The sequence below is a fragment of the Bombus impatiens genome, unplaced genomic scaffold, assembly GCF_000188095.3.
Source record: "Bombus impatiens unplaced genomic scaffold, BIMP_2.2 scf_0263, whole genome shotgun sequence".
Taxonomy (NCBI): Eukaryota; Metazoa; Arthropoda; class Insecta; order Hymenoptera; family Apidae; genus Bombus; species Bombus impatiens.
The window spans coordinates 1,169,969-1,190,536 of NT_176682.1; the positions used below are offsets into that span (position 1 = coordinate 1,169,969).

Here is a 20,568-nt window from a genome sequence, read left to right on the forward strand (position 1 = left end):
TTTTTTTTTTTTTTTTTTTTTAATAAAGATTAAAAAATCTAATTACCAAACAAGAAGGTAAAAAACTAACTACTAAACCAAAAAGGTAGTAAAATTCTACATTAACATACAAGTTTATATTAAATTTACTTCCTGTGGTTTATTAATATTTATCTTCGTTATAAAGTGAAATTGCGTTCTAAGTTAATATTAGTCTATAATCGAAAAATCTAAAAGGGGCCAGATTACCGTTCACGTTAACTATATTCTACCGACGTCGACATTAATGCCAGCTTCGTGAAACCTCACTTAGCAAAAGAAAAAAGTAATGTATTCATTATACAAAAGACCGGAAGTGTTTTATAATTTTTTAACAAGGGAAACTTTGCTCGTTAGACGGGTTTCGATTCGACCTGTGCACCGATGCATTATGCACACAGCACCTTAGCTGGTCGTGCGGTTGCAGCCAGTCCCGAACGAAGTAGTGCAACCCAGTTTCGTGTCAGACACGTCCTCTGCGCAACTGCGAACGCAGGGAGAGCGTTAATCCACTAACCCTTGGCGGCTCGTGAAAATTCATCGAAACGCTTGATCCATTTCCATGAAACCGCCGACGAGAACACTTGGGTCGTATGGCCCCCGCTGCATATGTACACACGTGTACCTGGTATATGCACCTTAACGAAAGGGCCGAGTTTACAACGTTTCGAGAATTCCATCTAAATTGGAGTGTCGCGTCGGATCCTTGCAATTTACTTTATCTTTCTGCCAGGAGAGGGAAGACGCGTCGAGATTTCGGTTGCAGTGTTACCGAGCGTTTCAAAGATGCATGCGCCACCTCGGGGAATGAACATAAAGAGGGGAAAAGATTATTGTGCGAGCACCACTGTATGCACCGGGAAATTTACGTAATTGGATTGCTCCGTAAATGTTGATCTTTGCGAAAATTAGCTAAGATAAAAGTCACGTCGTTTTGTGACGCATCAGAACGAAGAAATAAGTTTCTTCTCCTTTATTACTTGAATTATGCTATTTCCCTTTCTTCCTTTTTTTTAGGTACTGTAGTTTTATGATAGGATGTATGAATTATATTGGAAGACATCTAATTAAGATGCTGATGCCATGCTTGTTGTTATGCCATGTTATTGGCTCTTTACATGTAGTTACATATAGTTACATGTAGCTCCTCCGTAAATAGAGGATATATACAGTCAGTCACAAAAATCTATATACGCGTATCATTGAATTCTTTGCATTCGATATTTAGATTACAATAAATATTTAAATTGTAAAAGTGAAGATTATACTATATATCATGAAAATCAGTTTGAAAGCTCTATCAATAAGGCAATAGTGTTTATTACAATATTTTAATTCCAATTTATGTAATCTTTTGTATACATCTTTTACTGTCAGAATCGTTAAAAATTTTTGCTTTCTCAAAATTTCTTTTTCAACTTCTTTTTCTCTTTCTTGTACATATTCCACAGAATGCTTTCCTAGACGACAGAAATTATTCTAGGAACATCGTTATTGGTTATATTCGAAAAGGAATTATCTTTGGCCGTGTCTACACAGTAGATAAACTTACGTCGCGGGCCCTAAGTTCTTGAGAAAATAAATAGCCTCCGGTAAAAATAGCGCAGTGCAACGAATTCCAGGTGGCTGTCATACGGAAGATGCATAGACGTATCTTATCTCCTCCTTTCAAGGAATACATCTGGACATCCGAACTGTTAAGCTCTCCTACATATTTCCTTATCGGTGATTGTTTTGTATTTTGGGAGCTTTAATTTTCAGCATGCTGCTGTTATTAAAACGATGTTTGGATAGCTCTTACCGGACTATCTAACTTTTATTGCGATATTGGCTGGTTGGAATCGGCACACCTGCCGCCGAAAATGAAATTTTTTGAAATACGATTGCCATCCATCAGTTTTCCCAATCTGCGTAATATTTCACCAAACATATAACGTAGCTCATACTCGCGTACAGGGAGTTTCAAAACGATACGCAATCACTCATTAGACATTCCTTCTACGTCGTTAAAAATCACTCTCTGCAACTTCTCAAAAAAGTTCTCCTCTTTGTAGTTAGAGTGAAAGAAAACGACTGTTCCACGCCTGTACATAATAACGAGAAAAGAAAGAAGGAAAGAAAGGTGCAGAAAGCGAAGCAGCTATGCGCATCGCGAATGTTTTGACTCCAAGAGTGTAACAGGGGAGCGAAGAGCTCGTGTCCCCGTTTATTCCTGCAGCTGCGACTGCAAAATCAGCGCACGGTTCGCCGACTAGAGGCTGTGGCTCGTGTCAGGACATCGGCACCGGGGATCGTACTTACGACCCCTCTTCTTCGTCGGTGTCGTTGTCCGACCGTGCGCGCAAAGACGAATGGCAAAACGAGGTTACGTCGAACCTAGGGTAAAAACGGGACTGTTTTCCATGGCTCGTTCCTTTACTGGGTCGTTAATTAAGGTTATAATACACACCAAGTCCAACAGGATCAATTAAAGGTGTTCGATGCTGCTCTTGTATCGATGATGAGAATAACACGGGCAAAGTCTAGGGATTTTCCCTAAGTTTGTTGACGCACGCTGATTGGTCCATTGATAACGTCATAAATAACTCGTGAAGAGGTTATACGAGGAGTTTGTATGGACCTATATCGTCGATGGGATAAAAATGTAACACAGGAGGTGAGTTGATCTCTGGATGATTAGAATTTTATTTATACGATTTGAAGAATTACAGATACTAGAATTCTAGTTAAACGTAGAAATGTTATAGGTACTAACAACTGAAGCATATCAGAGGAATCGAGTTTACTTTTGTGACATTAGAATACTTACATTAGAATACATTAGAATACATTGACATGACATTACTTGTATAGGCTCTGCAACTACAATTGGGTGCATGAAAGTTACGAGTATTATAACTGTATTTAAACGTAAAAGGGTTATAGGCACTGAAATTATGGATAAACGCAACCACAAGTTACTACAAGGTACTAGAATTATAGCCAAATGTAAAAATTTTAAAACAACGTGACATTGGAGTTTTAGGGATGGAAGACAACAGCAGAGGATACATCGCTTTCTTATTTGCATGGGAACCAAACGAAACCTAACGAGTCATCGGTCACGTGAGCAAAGCCCATTCTTCGGAAGAAAGAATGAGACGGTTCCAGAGAAATGGGGGACGCTTCGTTTTTTCCAACGAACAAAACCACAGCCGGTAAAACGGCGTAAAATAGAGAGCCCTAGAGGAAAATGGAGCGATCTAACAACCTGCAGCAGGTCAGCCTTGACTGATCGTTAATGACGACACACTGGCGGTCCAGTTACCTGAATGATTGTCTTTGACGTGAACCAGTACGGTTGATTACTTCGAAATACACGGATCGATCGTCCGTGCAATACTATAGGAGAAACAGAGGAAGATATATATGCATGTATATAGAAGCTATGGGCGATGCGGAATGTGCAACGACGAGATAAAAATGTTTCATCTCTCTGGCATGCCATATACTGGGAATACGAGGGAATATCGAGATGCTCCAGTTCCTTTTGTTTCTGGAGAGACGCGGCTGATAAAGAGCGTTCTTTGACCCGAGAAATCTGGTATTACGTGATGCTAAATACCGTTAATACCGTTCTTCCTTCGATTTGCTTATAATTTGTCGTCTTTGTTCTTGAATAATGGCATTTTAAATCTTATTTTCTGCAATCTTTCGAAAATTGTATTGTTTGTCCTTTTCGCGAACTGCGTTTCTTCGTTTATTTGAAATACATTATAAGCGTTGAATATGCGAAAGGTAATAAAATTAAGTAGGAGCAGTTAAAAAGACCAAATATTTGAAAATTATCCATATTAATAACCGTAGAAATATAACATTTATTTCTAGACTATGTAGGCCCGATGAGAACAGGATTATTTCAGACTCGTTTAAGACTCTTACAATACATATGATTATGTACAGATCCAACACAGTGCGAATAAAATAATGGAATTATCTACATGACGTACACTGGCGATATATGTGCACTTATTATGCACGTACGGTACTGGCCAATCTCAATCTATTGCTTTATTAACTGACCGTCATATCTCAAATTTGTCTGACCTTTAAGTCTGTTTCACTAACTGACCACACGTTGAGATCTTAATTCATGTTTCCTGCTTGCAATTTTACAATTATGTAAATTGATTTTTGTATTTCGAATTTTCATCCTAGCTGTAATGAACAACACGCGTTTCGTTATTTTATGAACGAATCGCTGTAACCAAATTGTTCCATCGTTCCTTAAAAGATTTTTTTCAGGATAGGAGTACGATATTCGCGAAGAATAAAATGATAAATAATATAATAATTTTATTATTTCATAATCGAGTATGATGGAAGTTTGCTATGATTTGTAAGTGACAGCGGAAATTACGCTGGTCCAAGAGCCACAGCGGATCTATCGCGATGGTCGACGATTAATCAGAGCGCGACACCGTTTCACGAGCAGAACTGATATTCGATTACCACAAAATTATCCTTACATGCTGAGACCGCTGAGACTTGCTAACTGTGTTTCCAAGTTCCTATTACGAGTTAGGTTAACGATTATGACAAGTGGATTAATAGGTATAATTCCCGTCGATTGGAAAACAATGAGCTGCACGTTTTGCAAATTGTGGACACTGTGGAAATTATAAATTATTAAGCATGTAAAACTTTCCTACCAGGGAAGATCTTCCTTTTCAATTTCAATTACTATAATTTGTATTCTATAGGAAGGAAGAATAGAAAGAAAGTAAAGTAAGAAAATATTACGAGTTTGTAAATTATTTTTTCCTGAGGATAAGATTCAAGTCTGTGGTCAATTTCCGAAACAAGGCTTAACTTTTAAGAGCGGTGGGGCATAGCCGTGGTCAATTAATAAAGCAACAGACTAAATCAATATTTGCAGGAGCAAGGTTCAACGAATTGGATTGTAACGAGAAATCACCACTCTAACTAATCATAAGAAAGGTAAATAATGCTATAGTCGCAGTTCTTACCGAAAAACTTCCCTATACACCATAAAAATCGATGGAATGGACGTTGCCCATTTTTTCCCCATATCTTTCATGAGTGAACGATTATTCTAGATGCATGACATTGGTGTTCGATTTTCAATGCACACATTCAATTTCAAGCAGAAATCGGTAATAGATTCATGAGGATCGACACGTGTACCCGGGCATTGTCGCCGACGAGAGGAAAGGACGTGGCTCCAAAGGCTCCAGGGTAACCACGACGAGTCTCCGAATCCGATGTGCGCTCCAGCCCGATCAATAACACGGGGCGTGCACCACAGCGAGCCACCCTTTTCCTTCTTGCCAGCCAGGGGTCCTTTGGTACCCCGACTGACCTTCGAAATTACCGATCTATTCTCACGATCCTTTGTACTTTCTCTTTTAATTACCTTTTTTCATTAAACTCATTAAAAATTGTTTAACGTTCAGAAGCTGTCGTTAAAAGAAATCAGCTCTCGTTAATTCTATTATGAGTGAAATTTTACTTAAATATGTCTGTTTCTTATTTCACAGATAATTCATCAAATCTCCTACGATTAGACCTACGATTAGCCTATCTTCTCATTTGTAAGGAGACCTACTTGATTAAACTGTACTCTATTAGTGCTAATGTAACGAAGTTTACTTCGTCAAAAGAGATCAGCTGTCGATAACTCTATCGTAATGAAAGTTTCATACAAATGTACGATATATATGGCTTATTGTAAAGATAAATAAGAGATAAAACAGTCCTCATTAGCATCGTGTTCGATGTTACATGGAAAATGAAAACATTATTATTTGCATAACATGATCATAATAGAATAACGATGCTATCATTATCGAGTGATAATGTTAAAATGAGATACATATGAGCGTGGACTTTCAGACACGATAGCCTTTAACGATTGAATATTCTGAATAATATGCGACTTGAAATTTTCCTCATAAGTGATGCCAACGCCCTGTTAGGTTCTAGAAACGCTATAGATATTAGGACATACGAACCTTTTTATACGATTGAACTGTTACTATCAGCGAAACATTACAAGCCACAACTTATTGATATATTAATAGATTCTCTTATATTGTAGGAAAAACAGTTCGATGATAAAACAAATAAAATTGTTTAGTTTCTAATTTATATTTCATTTCATAAATTGCCGTGACGGCTAATGGGCAAAATATTTGATTTTATTACGCATTACCGAGAGTACTACCGAGAAAAGTCATTTTTCAAGACCTTTTTAAAACGCGGTACTCGCTTGGTATGTGCAGCGCGAGTTCATAAAGTCAAAGGAACGCGATCGAAGTAGAGACACGGGTTACAGCATCAAAGCGGTTTTTCTCGTGAACTTATTACCTACATGCACATACAGTCTGTAAAAACCAGCCGAACTTGAAGCGCACAGAAAGACACTGTTTTAAATCTCTCTAGGAAATTATTTCAACCAAACAAAGGAAATTAGCTAGTAAGTTAAAAGATATTAAACAAGCAAAAAATCTTGCCTATTCTTTAGCACAGGAAAAAGATAACAACCAAAAGAATCTATTTAGCGAACTACTTGTCAAATATTTTAAAGAAATGATAATAATAATCTAGAAAAGTTACACAACGCGAACAGATTAAAACTTACAAAAATATACGAGCGTATAAAACGAATAAAAGATGGAAAAATGAGAAAAAGAGAAATTCTATATTCGGCGATAAAAATAAGATTAAAAAAGTCGTTCGAGCTTGACCAGGTGGAAAGGTTTAAACCGCTGGCTCGGAGCAAATTCTATTGTGCCGTGGCTTTTTCTTTATTGCTTTAATTCCATTTAATCGCCCAGCCCTTTCATATTTTTTACTTTTTTTCCTTGACGAAGCCACACGTCAGTCGAAGGGTCGAATGCCGTTCGAGGACTGTTTCACTGTCGGCGACCCGTATTTACGTACGAAGTGGCTGCCACTCGATCCCGAAATAAGTCCTCGCGCGCAGCCTGCACCCTAATTCAACCAGGCTGATACGCGCGTTAACGCCGCCGATGGTTTTAAGCTCGATGCTTGCACGCCTCGAAATAGAGATTAAAGCTACGCACACCATAGGGGAAAAGAGAGAAAAGTGCAACGCCAGACGATTATCGAGAACACGCCAGGACATCAGGGACCGTGTCTCTCAGCCTTTTGGACCAGATAGGAAACAATTTGCCGTTGTGCTTGCGAAAATGCTTTTTAAATGGCTTCTAAAAGTGTTTTCGAAAGTGTTTTCGGAGATGATATGGGCAAGACGATATGGGTAATCTTATCTTATTGGGAGCCCGAAGAATATTTTTGCAGTATGAAAATGGAAAATGGTTTGAAACTTCCACCGTCGATGGATCTCGTCGTAAATAGGATCTGCAGTGTTCATACATAATAAAAATATGTTTTAATTACAATTAAACAAACTTTGTATCTATATTTATATCTGCAAGCTGAACGTCGATAATCAAGAAGGAAAGAATAGGAAGATAAAGATATATCGTCCAATTAAGTTTCACGCGAATTAATATCTTTGAATAATTCATACGTTGAAATGAAAGGAGAAGTAGGAATATAATAGTTTTTAGCGATATTTACAGTTTACAGAAATATATAATATAAAAAATGAGGGAAGTTTGGTGTTTTCGCAGCTGTAAAAATAAATGGATTACTCATCGATTCGTCGGCAACGGAGTGTATCGTGACCTACAAAACTCTTCAAGAGTTGATCGGTCATTTCGCGATATCTCCACGAAAGCACGTCGTGGCTTCCGTTTCCTGTTTTCAAACCGAGGCCTAGCAATTCCAATACGATAAAGGCGTCCTGTCGTCGGCATTCTCTTGTGTCGACGAAATATATTTGATAAAAATGTACGTCGCGTTATTATAACACGTCTTTCACAATAAATTACCATTTATTCTCTTCCATAATATGTATTCCTAATTATCGCAATAAATATATTTCGGTTTTATATTGCAATTAACAAACGCAATCTTTATAAATAAATTGTTAATGAAACAAAAAAGATTGTTCGAAATGATATAACGCTATTTTTAAAATATGGATTTACTTAAAGGCATTCTGTTCCACGTTGATGAAATAAACCACTTAAAAACGTACATCGCGTTACTTTAAAATATAATTCACTGTAAATTACCAAGTTCCCCCTGTGTTCTTATTTAACGTAACAAGCATGTTTCATCCTCATAATGGAAGTAATACTGTAACTTCGAAATGAACCATTAGCATAAAAATTATATTGTACTGTTTGCGATATTATTACGCGATTTAATAATAAGGAGGGTAAAAAATTCTATCGTTAATAATTTCGAGAATTTTTCAAGCTTCTGAAAACTTCTTCACAGCAATAATTTAATAATGAAACATTCGTAATATTTCTGGCAAATTACTTGAACATTATTATGCAATTATTCAAAATAGTTTTGGAATTATTTCATAATTAAAAAAAAAAAAAAAGAGAGAAGAAACTCTCCACCATTAATAACTCTGATAATTTTTGAACGTTCTAAACGGTTCTTCCACAGGAGTAATTTAATAATGAATCTTTCATTATACACGTGACCAAATTCTTAATTGTATACGATAGGAGAAACCAATTATTACTTGCAAAGGAGAGGGGATAGGCACGTGCAGTCTGCTCCGTTCTTCGAGGCAGACGCCGTGTTTAATATTTGCTATTCTTCGACAGCACTTCCTGCATACATTTGACGCCGGAAGTGCGTAAGTAATTGCGCATTTCAGCAACCGCGGCACACTCTTTGTTGTTTTAATTCAGCTGCAATCCTCGGGTATGTAGCAATTTCATCGTGAGATATATTTAAAACACGTATTCTTATAAAAGTTCTTCTCTACATAGTAGAATCTGCAGAGAAAGTTAATATTCTATAAAATATATCGGCATACCAAAACTATTACTTTCTCTAAGAAAGATAAATATAAGAAACTAGAACGTTTCTTAGAAGAATATTATATAATTTTATAAATATTTATATGAAAAGGAGGTGCTTCCTCTTTACAAATTTTCCTACAATTTAGTACGCACTGGAGAAGTTAATGTAACGTAGCTGATAAGGAAAGGACAAGTTTTTGGGTCCAATTAACTTTCAAAAATATATAAATAAAAATTTCTTGTAATATTATTTTGGTATTCCTGGCTAGTCGAAAGATTTCACCGTATAAAGAAATCTCTTCTATATTACGTTACTCGCTCTAGAAATATATTACGATGAAAGACTCACTCTACACTAATATCCGTATTATGATTCACGTTCTCGATAACGCTAATTACCTCCATTCATTACCAATCCATTACAATAAGTAAAATTTCAACTCATAACCCCTATGATTCCCAATCGAACAATTGCCTCGATTCAAATAAAGAAAAAAAAAAAAAAAGAAAGGTCAGAGGAATCTAGTATTCGTCTTAAGCAGCGTGCATTAAAAGATAATCACGCGAAACGGTTCTAATTTACTCACGTTCGTGTAGAAGTCCACCTCTTTGTACGGATTCACAGCCACCAGTATGGATCCCGTGTACGTCTGGTCGTCGAATAGTAATATGCTAAAGTCAAGGAAAATTATCGAAGCAGCGACTCGTTAAATCGCTGATGCATTCAAGCAAGTCGTTCGTCTATTAATCTCACCGTGCGACCAAGAGATGCAAATGAATGGAGGAGGGGAAAGGAAAAGGAAAGGAAAGGAAAAAAAAGGGGGGGTGGAAGGTGTGTTTACCCATAGCTGAAAGGAACCGTGTCGACGGCATTATTTCTCATTCCCCAACCTCGTGAACCGCCTTGAATGATAATGCGAGACGCATTTTGAATGGAGACCTACACTCTGTGCACGTGACGTCACGCGCAACCACATAAATGCGTGTCGCTATTTCTCTTTTTCTTATTATATTAAACCGTTTTACGAAGTGTATGCCTGTTTCAGATGAAGAGGGAATTTCCTAACGTTTCATTGTCTTAGTTTAGGATTATCGTAAGAGCTTAAGAGTGATTGCTGAAAAAGAATCTTTTAATAACAAGAGCTGTAGGGAAATTTGTAATAATTCCTAATTCTTACGTTCAGAAACCCTTGAAAATTCTTATTATAATATTTGTAACTACACAGAGATCGAAATATATCACATTGCAATAATATGTCTGCAAGGAACGTCACCTCGAAAACAAAAACCCGAAAGCAAAGGAAATTAATTCGATTCAAATGAAAAAAATCAAAACCGAAGAGTCGGATTCAATGGAAACTGCGATCTCCGCCCCTGCAATCAGCCAGACGTTGTTCCTCCTCGTGATCCGAACTCCTACCCTCCTGGACGTAATTCATTCCGTCTCTCTGATTCGATCGACGATAGAGCGAAAGCGTAAGACAAAAGAAAAGCAGGGCCTGACGATAACTAAATGGTACATTCACCGATTGTTGGAGAGAGAGAGAGATTTTAACGATGTCTCGAATTACCGAACGAGTCTCCTTGTTATGTAGTTCATCTACAGACTTATCTGTCTTCCTTCCTTCTGTCTGGCTAACTGTTATCGAAGTACTCGATCCATTCTCCTTTATTTTAACCCTCGTCTCTATCCGTTGAAATTCGTGCGTATTCGATAGAGGAGAAAACAACGTTATAAAAATCAAGGTCGAAAGTAACCAAAGAAAATTTTCTATTCTTTAAATTTTAACCGTTGATAATGGTTATCCGAGAAAGCAAAAACTAACTGATAATGGTTATTTAAACTTAATTAAAATTTTAATTAATCGATTTTCTAACTAAAATCAGTTAAACAAAACCAATCTTACCACCAGTGCCAAAAATTAAAATAAACGTATACGTATTAACAAATTCAAATAAAATTGTCATAAAGACATCAACCCTTGCGCTACAATTTTTCCTTTAATTTAGGATACAACAATTATAATCTCCCATTTTCCTTCTTCTTTCTGCCTAGCTATTCGTTATCCACCCGATTCATCCCCTCTCACTTCAATTCTCGTTTCTATTGCTTGAAACCAATCCGTATTTGATAGAGAAGAAGATTATCGAGAGCGGTGGTTCCATCGAGGAAGAATCCTCGAGAGAATGGTTGGCGATTTTCGGCCTCCCTTGCATAATAACCGAACGATGACACGCTTCCGACGGTAGATCTAGATGGGGTGGAGGACGTCGAAATGACGTCACACCCGGGGGTTGAGTACGAACCGATGACTCACGGATGAATGCCAGCAGCGAGAAAGGGGATAATATAAGTACTATAACCGTATACCCTTCTGTAACATTTGAAACAGCAGGCTGACCCCCCATCGACTGGTTTTTGGGACTAGTGGTGAAGCTGGGTTGCACTTTGCAACCATCTAAATGTGCAAGCCTCTGTAGTTTCTGCGTTTTGTGCGGAAAGTTTGAAAACACGTTGAGAATTGTTAGAGGCAATGAAGACGGTGAAAAATTAAAGTATGGGCATGTTTTGAAATTAAAGTTTCAGACGAAACAGAGGAGAAGCGTAAGGTATTTTCTAAACTGTGTGTATCGGTGGTTTTCTGCAATTTCCCTGCTTTGTATAGAAAACTTGGAACTCGTTGGTGTTTGCAAGGATCAAGGTCTATCGGAAGCAATGGGGGCGTGGTGAAAAATAAAAACCTGAGGATGATTTGAGATGAAAGAGTGATGAAGCGTGAGACGGCTGAGCTTCCTTTAGCTTCTCTATTTTATACGAAAAGATTGGAAATAATTGAATCTTATCGCAGCGTGAAGAGATCGAGCGTTGTTAGAAGCAACGGACACGGTAAAAAAATAAAATTTAGGGGATGATTTAAAACGAAAGGAGAGATATAAGGTACTTCTTAAACTTCGTGTATCGATGGCTGAACTTTCTGTAGTTCCTGTGTGTCGGATTGAGAAAATTGCGAGTTATTGGAGTTAATGGTGAAGAATAAGAATCTATAGGGATGGTCTGAATCGATCGGATGGGCAAAGTGTAAGATGCCTTATAAACTTTATGTATAGTTGACACAATATAGTGTATCGATAGTTGACACGATATTATGTATCATTAGCTATATATTCATGGTTCAAAGTTGTCGGTTTAAGATGGACTACCACAACATCATTCTGCGAACAGTATATTCTATTTCGGGTAGACGCTCATTTTGATTTCAAGAGAAGCTTTTACGTGCTTAATGGACTGGCTTTTTACGGCTGCCTTGAGCTTGATATGTCGAAGAAGGTTACTGAAGGAATAGTAAACGGGGATGGTCTTTGTCCCGTCACTTTTCATTTTTCCTGCTCGATCGATGAAGCTGCCTTTCGTCAGGCTAACTTGAGTCCTGTGTAAACGACAGGTAGAAGGTTACCTTTACGTCGCAGTAAAGAAAGAAATATTTGCCAGCGGACGGAAAGGTCGTCGACTAAAATAGACGTAATGTCGCCTGATATGGAGGAGGTTGCTGGAGAAGGCGTCATCAACCCTCTACTTTTTGGCCAACGTAAAGGAAGAGAAATGCGAGTCGTTCGCTTGCTGGCTTATACCACAGATATCCATGGATTTATTATTCCATTCTTTTACTAGATTATTGTATCTCTGAGGAAGTTACAAGATTCTTCGAAAACTACCGTATATTAACTCTCAGACAATAGTATACAAGTTGGCTCAAATCTGACACATGTAAACTTTTTACGTTTATTACGTTCTAAGCTATTGCATTGGCCACAAATCATTCCTCATTTATTATAATACTTTATAAAGTTTGTAAGATCTGTTTATATCTTTATAAATTTCATAAGATTCTACTTTATCCATTATGAAAGCATCTTCATCAATTTTCATTCATCTTCTTTCGCTACTTTCATATTAATTCTAACATGATTCCTCATAATCCTATCGTGTAGTGTATTGGTCGAAGACATGTGTTAGACAAACAATTATATACATAGTACTTTCTTTCAATATATTCCAGATTATTCTAATCCGAGAGAGCTGTTCATTAGAAAAAAAAAAAAAAATAGACGCAAGAAGTAAGTGTAAAAATCAAATTATAACAGAAGACAAGCTAATTAGTTTAAGCAACGTATCACAATAAGATCGTAACCACGAATGGATTAAAATAATTAAAAAGAAATTAAACAATCCACGTATCAGGATCAGAATCTCCCATTGGAGAAGCAGGAAACACGGTTCTGTTTGTAATCCGCAGGAAACTCCTTATGGGCAGTCGCATTTCCTTCCATTGTCGTTGACGATATTAATCTTTCGTCGTACAGAGAAAAGCGTTCCGAAAGAGGAATTCGTGAAATTCCACTGAAAAATACTTCGTATTTAACGTGCACAGAGAGATTTTTATTGTACAATTTCAAAGACGTTTCACGTTCGAGAGATCGGTTGAAACGCAACGTTATGTCGACGAAGCAGCAGAAGAATTCTCTCGCATTGAATTGGAACCGATCAGTGCATCGTTGGAAGAATGGTTTCGACAAAATCTAACGCTAAAATTGTCACAGAGTAAGCTCGATATGCAGCGACGCAAGAAAATATAAGGAAATCGTTATATCGAAGCCTTTGGCGAGCGTTTCTGCAGTCAAACCAGCTTATTTGTCTTTGGCTGTGGCCTGTGAGAAAAGTACTAAAAGCAGCCAGCGCTGTAGCTTCTAAAGATGGGAATGTAATCATCCGTTCACTATTTTTTTCTATATCTTGTTCTTTGTCTGGAGGCGGGCGAATTCTTTCAGATGTTCGAGGCTTTTGTGGATAGGGCAACGAACCTCTGAAGCGTGTTTTCTTAATTGGAATAATCATTGCTGCTCGAATTTCACGCTAATCACACGTGAAATGAATTGATAGTGTTGCATATTCTTAGAGAGAATAACAGAATATTTCGTAGACCAAAAATGAACGAGTCATTCTGCAATGATATTACCCAGACAAGATATAAAGAAAATGATTTCAGAATAAGTCATGAAAATGAATAATGTAAAGGATATTCAAAGATGGGCATAAAAAGAGTCTTATCGAATGAAAAACATTTAAGAAAGTATACAAATAGTAATCCAAAAGGACACCGTAACGATAATCTCGGAAAATATACCAGGAAATGTAAATAAATATATCCAGCAATAACCCTTTAAAAAAGCACGAAAGGAAAGACTATAAAGTTAAAAATAGAAAGAAACAACAAAAATCTACAAGAAAAGATACGAATACAAATCTGAGAAACTAGCGTTAAAATGACAAATTTCCAAGAAATAAGATAATCTAGAAGAAGCAGCCGCCTGCAGTAACTCTAATCACAAAGTACAGCATTTCCGTTTCGGACATCGTCACCACTCGACCTCGCTTCTCAACATTTCCCGCATTTCCACTGCACCACCTAATGACGGTCAGTATCCGGTTCGAGGGTCAACAGACAAACGTTGCAAACAGGATGGCTGACCTAGAAACCCGGGAAGGACAATTTTGCGCGCGCGCACCGGACAAGAAGAGCATGAAATTTTCAATAAAACGCAACCCCCATACACACCGGTGAACCGGGTGACCTGAAAGGAGGCTGGTCCGGAAAAGGATCAATCTCCATCCCTTTTTCTAGCTACAGAAATCTCGATATAAACGAGCGTGAGATCTTCGATCGATATAAACGATAACCAAGAGCATTTCGTTTCAATGCATCGTTGATATAAGAAATTTCATTAACCTTTCCAATACTATACTCGATAAGTTGCTAATTGATTAAACTATATGTGAATTTACTTTGAATCAAACGGGTCATGAATTTAGAGTATCATATTCTGTGTACAAAATCATAAGGAAAAATGTGTTTCTGTTATTTCTTATTATATCGAATTTCTTTTCACAAGGAAATTAAAACGAAAGATGAAGATATGTATATATAATATAAAAGAAGAAACAAACTTTCATTCATATACTTGGCAAAATTAAAATCCCCAAACTTTATAGAATGCAAAAATCTCCTAAATTCTGCAAAAATTTCTAAAATCAAACTTCCAAAAAAATGTACCATTGTAAATCTATAATTCTGTTAATTTCATAAAATAGAAAGGTTTTTGTTAAATTTCACTATTATAATTTAATGCTAATTTTTGATAAACGTAAGATTCACAAGCTTCTATATCTTTTCATATTAAACTATCATCAACCGAGTTAAATTGGGCGGTATAAAGACTTTTACACGTTCTGATAGACTTGGTTGCTTGGTTTCTTTTCGTGGCCCAGTTCGGTTTCGCATCGACAGTTTCAGCAAACACGGGACACAGGGTTTTCTCGAGAGACTGCCGCATATCCGGTCTTGTGTATTCCATCTCTGTTTCGTTCCATGGCTTCGTCGAGGGTTTCGAAACGCGCCACTAAAAGGTGGCCGAGCTTCGTCCTCGACGAAAGCAATTGATGCAGCCGGCTAAGAGCGCTTCGCCAGCGAGAGGTTAATGAGAGCGAACCACCCTCCGCCTCGCAAACCTATTCGCCTCGTGTACACGTGTATAGTCGGAGGAAGAAGCGTAGAGAGATCGTGCAATCGGTATCGAGGCGTATATGTTTCAAGTATACGTGTTTTTTTAGGTATTTAACCTGCTAACCGCGAAGTTTCGTTTCAAAAATCCGTTACGAGTCGCGTAATTAAAATCAAGCAATGACGAGTATATACGTCGAACGTAGGGCAAATGCTGGTATTACAAATTTTTCGAAGAAAGCAAAACGAGGAAGGATTGCATTTTTATTCGATAAAAAATTAATAATTTATTGTTATGAAAGGTATGTATTGTTGTTATTAGAAACTTAAAGATTGCCAAAAAAAAATAATAAAGTAAATTACACAAAACAATTTGGGCAATAACCGATATACGCAGTAAAGTACACAAATAGGGATGCATTGGGGGAAATAATCAACTCAATTTATAAAAAACAATACATTGTACGTATAACCGGTATACTAAAGAGAATAATCAAATAATGAAACTTTTTCTTGTAAAATACATAATAGGTTTATTGGGAGTATAAAGGAAACATACTACTAAATGCCATTTAAATGGTAATTTTTTATTTCACACGACGAGTATACACGTCAATCGCACAGAAATACAGTTTTGGATTCACGTTTATACACGTCGAACTCAATTAACTGATTAAAGACGCATCCGGGTAAATATAATCCGAAGAAATATTTCTATAGCAATATGAAATTACTAATTATACTAATACACCAATAACTAGTTATATTTGAACATAATCTTCGTTTCAATTAACAACACTGATATTGGTAAATACGAATAACAACTGTATTATAGAAATTACAAACTGTAAAATTCTCCCAATGAAACTATATTAATTAATAAAAAAATGAAATGAATATATCAACAAGCAATACAAATAATAAAGATCCAAATTTTCCTTCTTATCGACATCGCAAACAATTTTTGCATTAATTTTTACAAGAAATTTGATCAGAAGAGATAAAAGCCCTAAATGTTACGTAAAAAAAGAAAAACCTAATCTCGTTTATGATTACATTCCTTTCTAGTCCATTCATTCAATCTTTATCGTAAACTTCCGGTATATGTCACACAGTGAAACTTTTCTTCAAATACCAGCAAAGAAAGATATCGAGAAATATGATTTGTGTGACGTCATGTAAGCGTCGATAATATTTGGATGAAAGCTCGATTCGTTCACACGTGGAGAAAAAACACGAGTTAAGAGCGAGCAACTCTTTTGGTCCCTTCACTGACTACATTTCATCGGCACCCATTATCTATCTACCTCTCATACGAGCTACCCAACGCTCCTTTTCCACAGGCTAGTTTCTCTTTCGTGATATCGGATTAACCCTAGTCCGGACGACAACGTCGAAACCGGAAGCTGAGAATCCCCACGCGCGTCCCTTATGCAACTCTGGTTATCTGATCGAGCATCATTCATCGTCTTCTTTCCCTAGTCTCCACCCACGGTTATCTCGTTTATCCTGCGCCTCGACCACCAGTGGGTTTTAATTTTGTACATGCACACGCGCAGCTCGATACAACCACGTTCACAGATTTAAGTTAATACATAAAATGTACATTCAAACTATTCAATAAATAGCTTTTAAAGAAAATTGTTTGTTTTCTGCTGATGTATCTTGTTATCTATCCACTCTGATCTCTGTTCAATATTTACAGACAATTTTTTTATCGTACGTTATCTAAGTTTTCTTAAGTTTCTTATATAATATACAGGGTGGTTGGTAACTGGTGGTACAAGCGGAAAGGGGGTGATTCTACGCGAAAAAAGAAGTCGAAAGTATAGAATCAAAATTTTTTTTTTTAATTTTTCCATCGAGACAACGATCTACAGTGAGATCCGTTATAACGTACCGCACGCGTACCGAGCGAAAATTCAAAGTCGATTTTCTCGAAAACAAGGCCTCGAACGAAAAATTTTTATTCTATATTTTCGACTTCTTTTTTCGCGTAGAATCACCCCCCTTTCCGCTTGTACCACCAGTTACCAACCACCGTGTATATGGCAAACGGAAAGATCTCATTAAATAATTTTCTTTCGACAAAGTTATTTATTATTATATTCCAATTACTATCTCCAACTTTTTCTGCCTACTTGTAAAATTATTTAGAATTATTTCCTATTACTCAAATTTTTCATTATTACATTTTAATCGCCATTTCCTATTAAAATTCCAGCTCCTAAAATTATTTCCCGCTGTATCATAATTATTTATTATTTCCTACTATGAAAACTCCATTATTTCCCGGCTAAATTCACGTGACAAAGTACAAAGGAGGCAGAAGCTAGAGGCTCGCGAGGACGTCGACGTCAGATCTCCGCAGTTGAGCCTCTTATTTGTATGCTATCGATGTTTTCACCGCGACGAGCTAGGCGGCGAAAGACACGGATCGTCGTTGCTGTCGGTTCGCCTCGGAACTTTCAATTTTCCTAACGAAATTAACCGTGACAAAAGACCGGGAACCCGTTGCTTGGTAAAACTGTACCGGTTTCGTGTAATTAGTCCTGGCCGTCGTACTTTAACGAGATTCGATCGGCCGTCGCGGCACAAACGTTTCCGTAATGGAGGCGAAAGAGATTCGCTTAAATGGAATTGATTATATTCGTTCGATCGTTGTTGGAAGAACGAGATAATTGGAAGCATGATATAATTTGCCTATATCACGAAATTGCAACTAATAATAGCTAAGTTGTGCACTATACTAAAGCTTCTTTTTTATTCCTATTCGTTATAAGAATAATCGATTGCAGGTTTTCATGGCTCATCTAATGTTTCGTATAAATAAACTATGGTGCAGTAATGTAGAAGTAAATGAAGAAAATAACGTTTCAAAAATGTATATATTACTCTCTAATTTTTCGATTACGATTTTATGACTATATGTTCTGACTTTATTAATACAACCTTAACATTTTTCTGCAGAATTATAACAACGAAAAATGTGTATATGGAATACAGGAAATAATGCGAGTAAATGTAGTAATAAATAAATGTAGTAATAAAATGTAGTAATAAATAAATATGTATACGTAATAGCAGAAAACAATAAAAATTTCCTCGTCTATTCTTCAGCGAGTTTGTTACTATTTCTTATATCGCAACGTATAAAATAATTTCTCCTACTCTCTACATCCTTCAGATCCTCCGATCGCAAATAATTTTCCAAAATCTGTGTTAACACTTCCAAACGTCTGATCAATCTCTTATTCGCCTAAAATTTAACCAACAGCCAACCGCTAAATAGCTTAAATAACCAAAAGAAAGGAACCAGCATTCTTCCGTCTCTCACGGATATTATGAGGGAAAAGGGTATCCATTAACTAAAAAGCATTCTACAGCGAACTTCGATTTCAATCGTAACCAAGTGGAAAGCTTGAACGATCTATGGAAGCACGGAAATGGAGGAGGAACTGTCCGGCATAGAAATTCGAAGGAACATCGCCGGTTTCTTTAACGTCCGCGTGATTTCTCGATTACATCATCGTGCAAAAACGACGATTTCCGTGGTGTTCCGTTTCCAGCGAGAGAAACGCCCGCTGCTGCGCACGATTCTTGGCACAAGGGCCATCATTTTGTCGAAAAGCGAACGCCTCACGGCGTTTTATCGCCGACGTATTATTTCACCCGGTAATAATGTGCAATCTCGCAGTTTAATATCGACGCTGACGTAAATACATTACCATTGAAAGGTGTATCGAGTTGGCTACTTCTTCACACAGATTGCCGTTTAATCACGGAAAAATTGAGGATTTTAATAGTTCTAGCCGTGTTGCAGTTACTATGGTTATATGCTTATTATGGCTAAGAACTTCGATTTTTCAAATTGTTAATTAGTCCATCTCGATATTCAAACGCGTAATCTTTAACATTTGATGCGAGATGCTACAACCATATTATATCGTGAAAATTACTATTCTTATTACACGAACCTGTCCAAATTATTGGATTTCTTAAGATAAGAAACATTTTAAAAAGGTAAGAAAGTTGTTAAACTTATTATACAACTTTTTCCATTTTTATCACTTTGTTCGTTCTAATATTGCAATATACAGGAAGGTTGGTATCTGGTGGTACAAGCGTAAAGGGGGTGATTCTACGCGAAAAAAGAAGTCGAAAATATAGAATAAAAATTTTTCGTTTGAGGCCTTGTTTTCGAGAAAATCGACTTTGAATTTTCGCTCGGTACGCGTGCAATACGTTAAGGTAAGAAAGTTGTTAAACTTATTATATAACTTTTTCGATTTTTATCACTTTGTTCGTTCTAATATTGCAATATACAGGGAGGTTCGTATCTGGTGGTACAAGCGGAAAGGGGATGATTCTACGCGAAAAAAGAAGTCGAAAATATAGAATAAAAATTTTTCGTTTGAGGCCTTGTTTTCGAGAAAATCGACTTTGAATTTTCGCTCGGTACGCGTGCAATACGTTAAGGTAAGAAAGTTGTTAAACTTATTATATAACTTTTTCGATTTTTATCACTTTGTTCGTTCTAATATTGCAATATACAGGGAGGTTCGTATCTGGTGGTACAAGCGGAAAGGGGATGATTCTACGCGAAAAAAGAAGTCGAAAATATAGAATAAAATTTTTTTTTAATTTTTCCATCGAGACAACGATCTACAGTGAGATCCGTTATAACGAGAGGTAATAAAGTGCACGCGTACCGAGCGAAGATTCAAAGTCGATTTTCTCGAAAACAAAGCCTCGAACGAGAAATTTTTATTTTATATTTTCCACTTCTTTTTTCGCGTAGAATCACCCCCTTTCCGTTTGTACCACCAATTACCAACCACCCTGTATATATCTGACCGATTTTACGGCTTATCTATATCGTAAAGGCTACTGTACTTTATCTGTGCTACTGAAAGGTATCTTTCTCGATCGAAATAGCACTCGCAAAGGCGAGCGGTTCGTAGTGCAGCTATTTAATCAACCTGCGATCTATCGATCTGGCCCTTTGGGAGGAACCAGGATACACCGCGGCTAGTTCTATTAGCTATACGGTTGATAGTCTAAAGGAAATT

At 36.9% G+C, this 20,568-nt stretch overlaps 1 protein-coding gene across 2 annotated transcripts in view; it reads right to left on the minus strand.

Moving 5' to 3' along the window:
• The window catches only part of LOC100746969 (myosin-I heavy chain), a 45,730-nt gene that overhangs the window by 12,106 nt on the left and 13,056 nt on the right, over positions 1–20,568 (minus strand). For both annotated transcript variants that reach the window (XM_003488757.4, XM_012384485.3), the window contains exon 3: positions 9,527–9,589. In XM_003488757.4, coding sequence (XP_003488805.1) covers positions 9,527–9,589 — 63 coding nt within the window. The remainder of the gene's footprint in view (positions 1–9,526; positions 9,590–20,568) is intronic.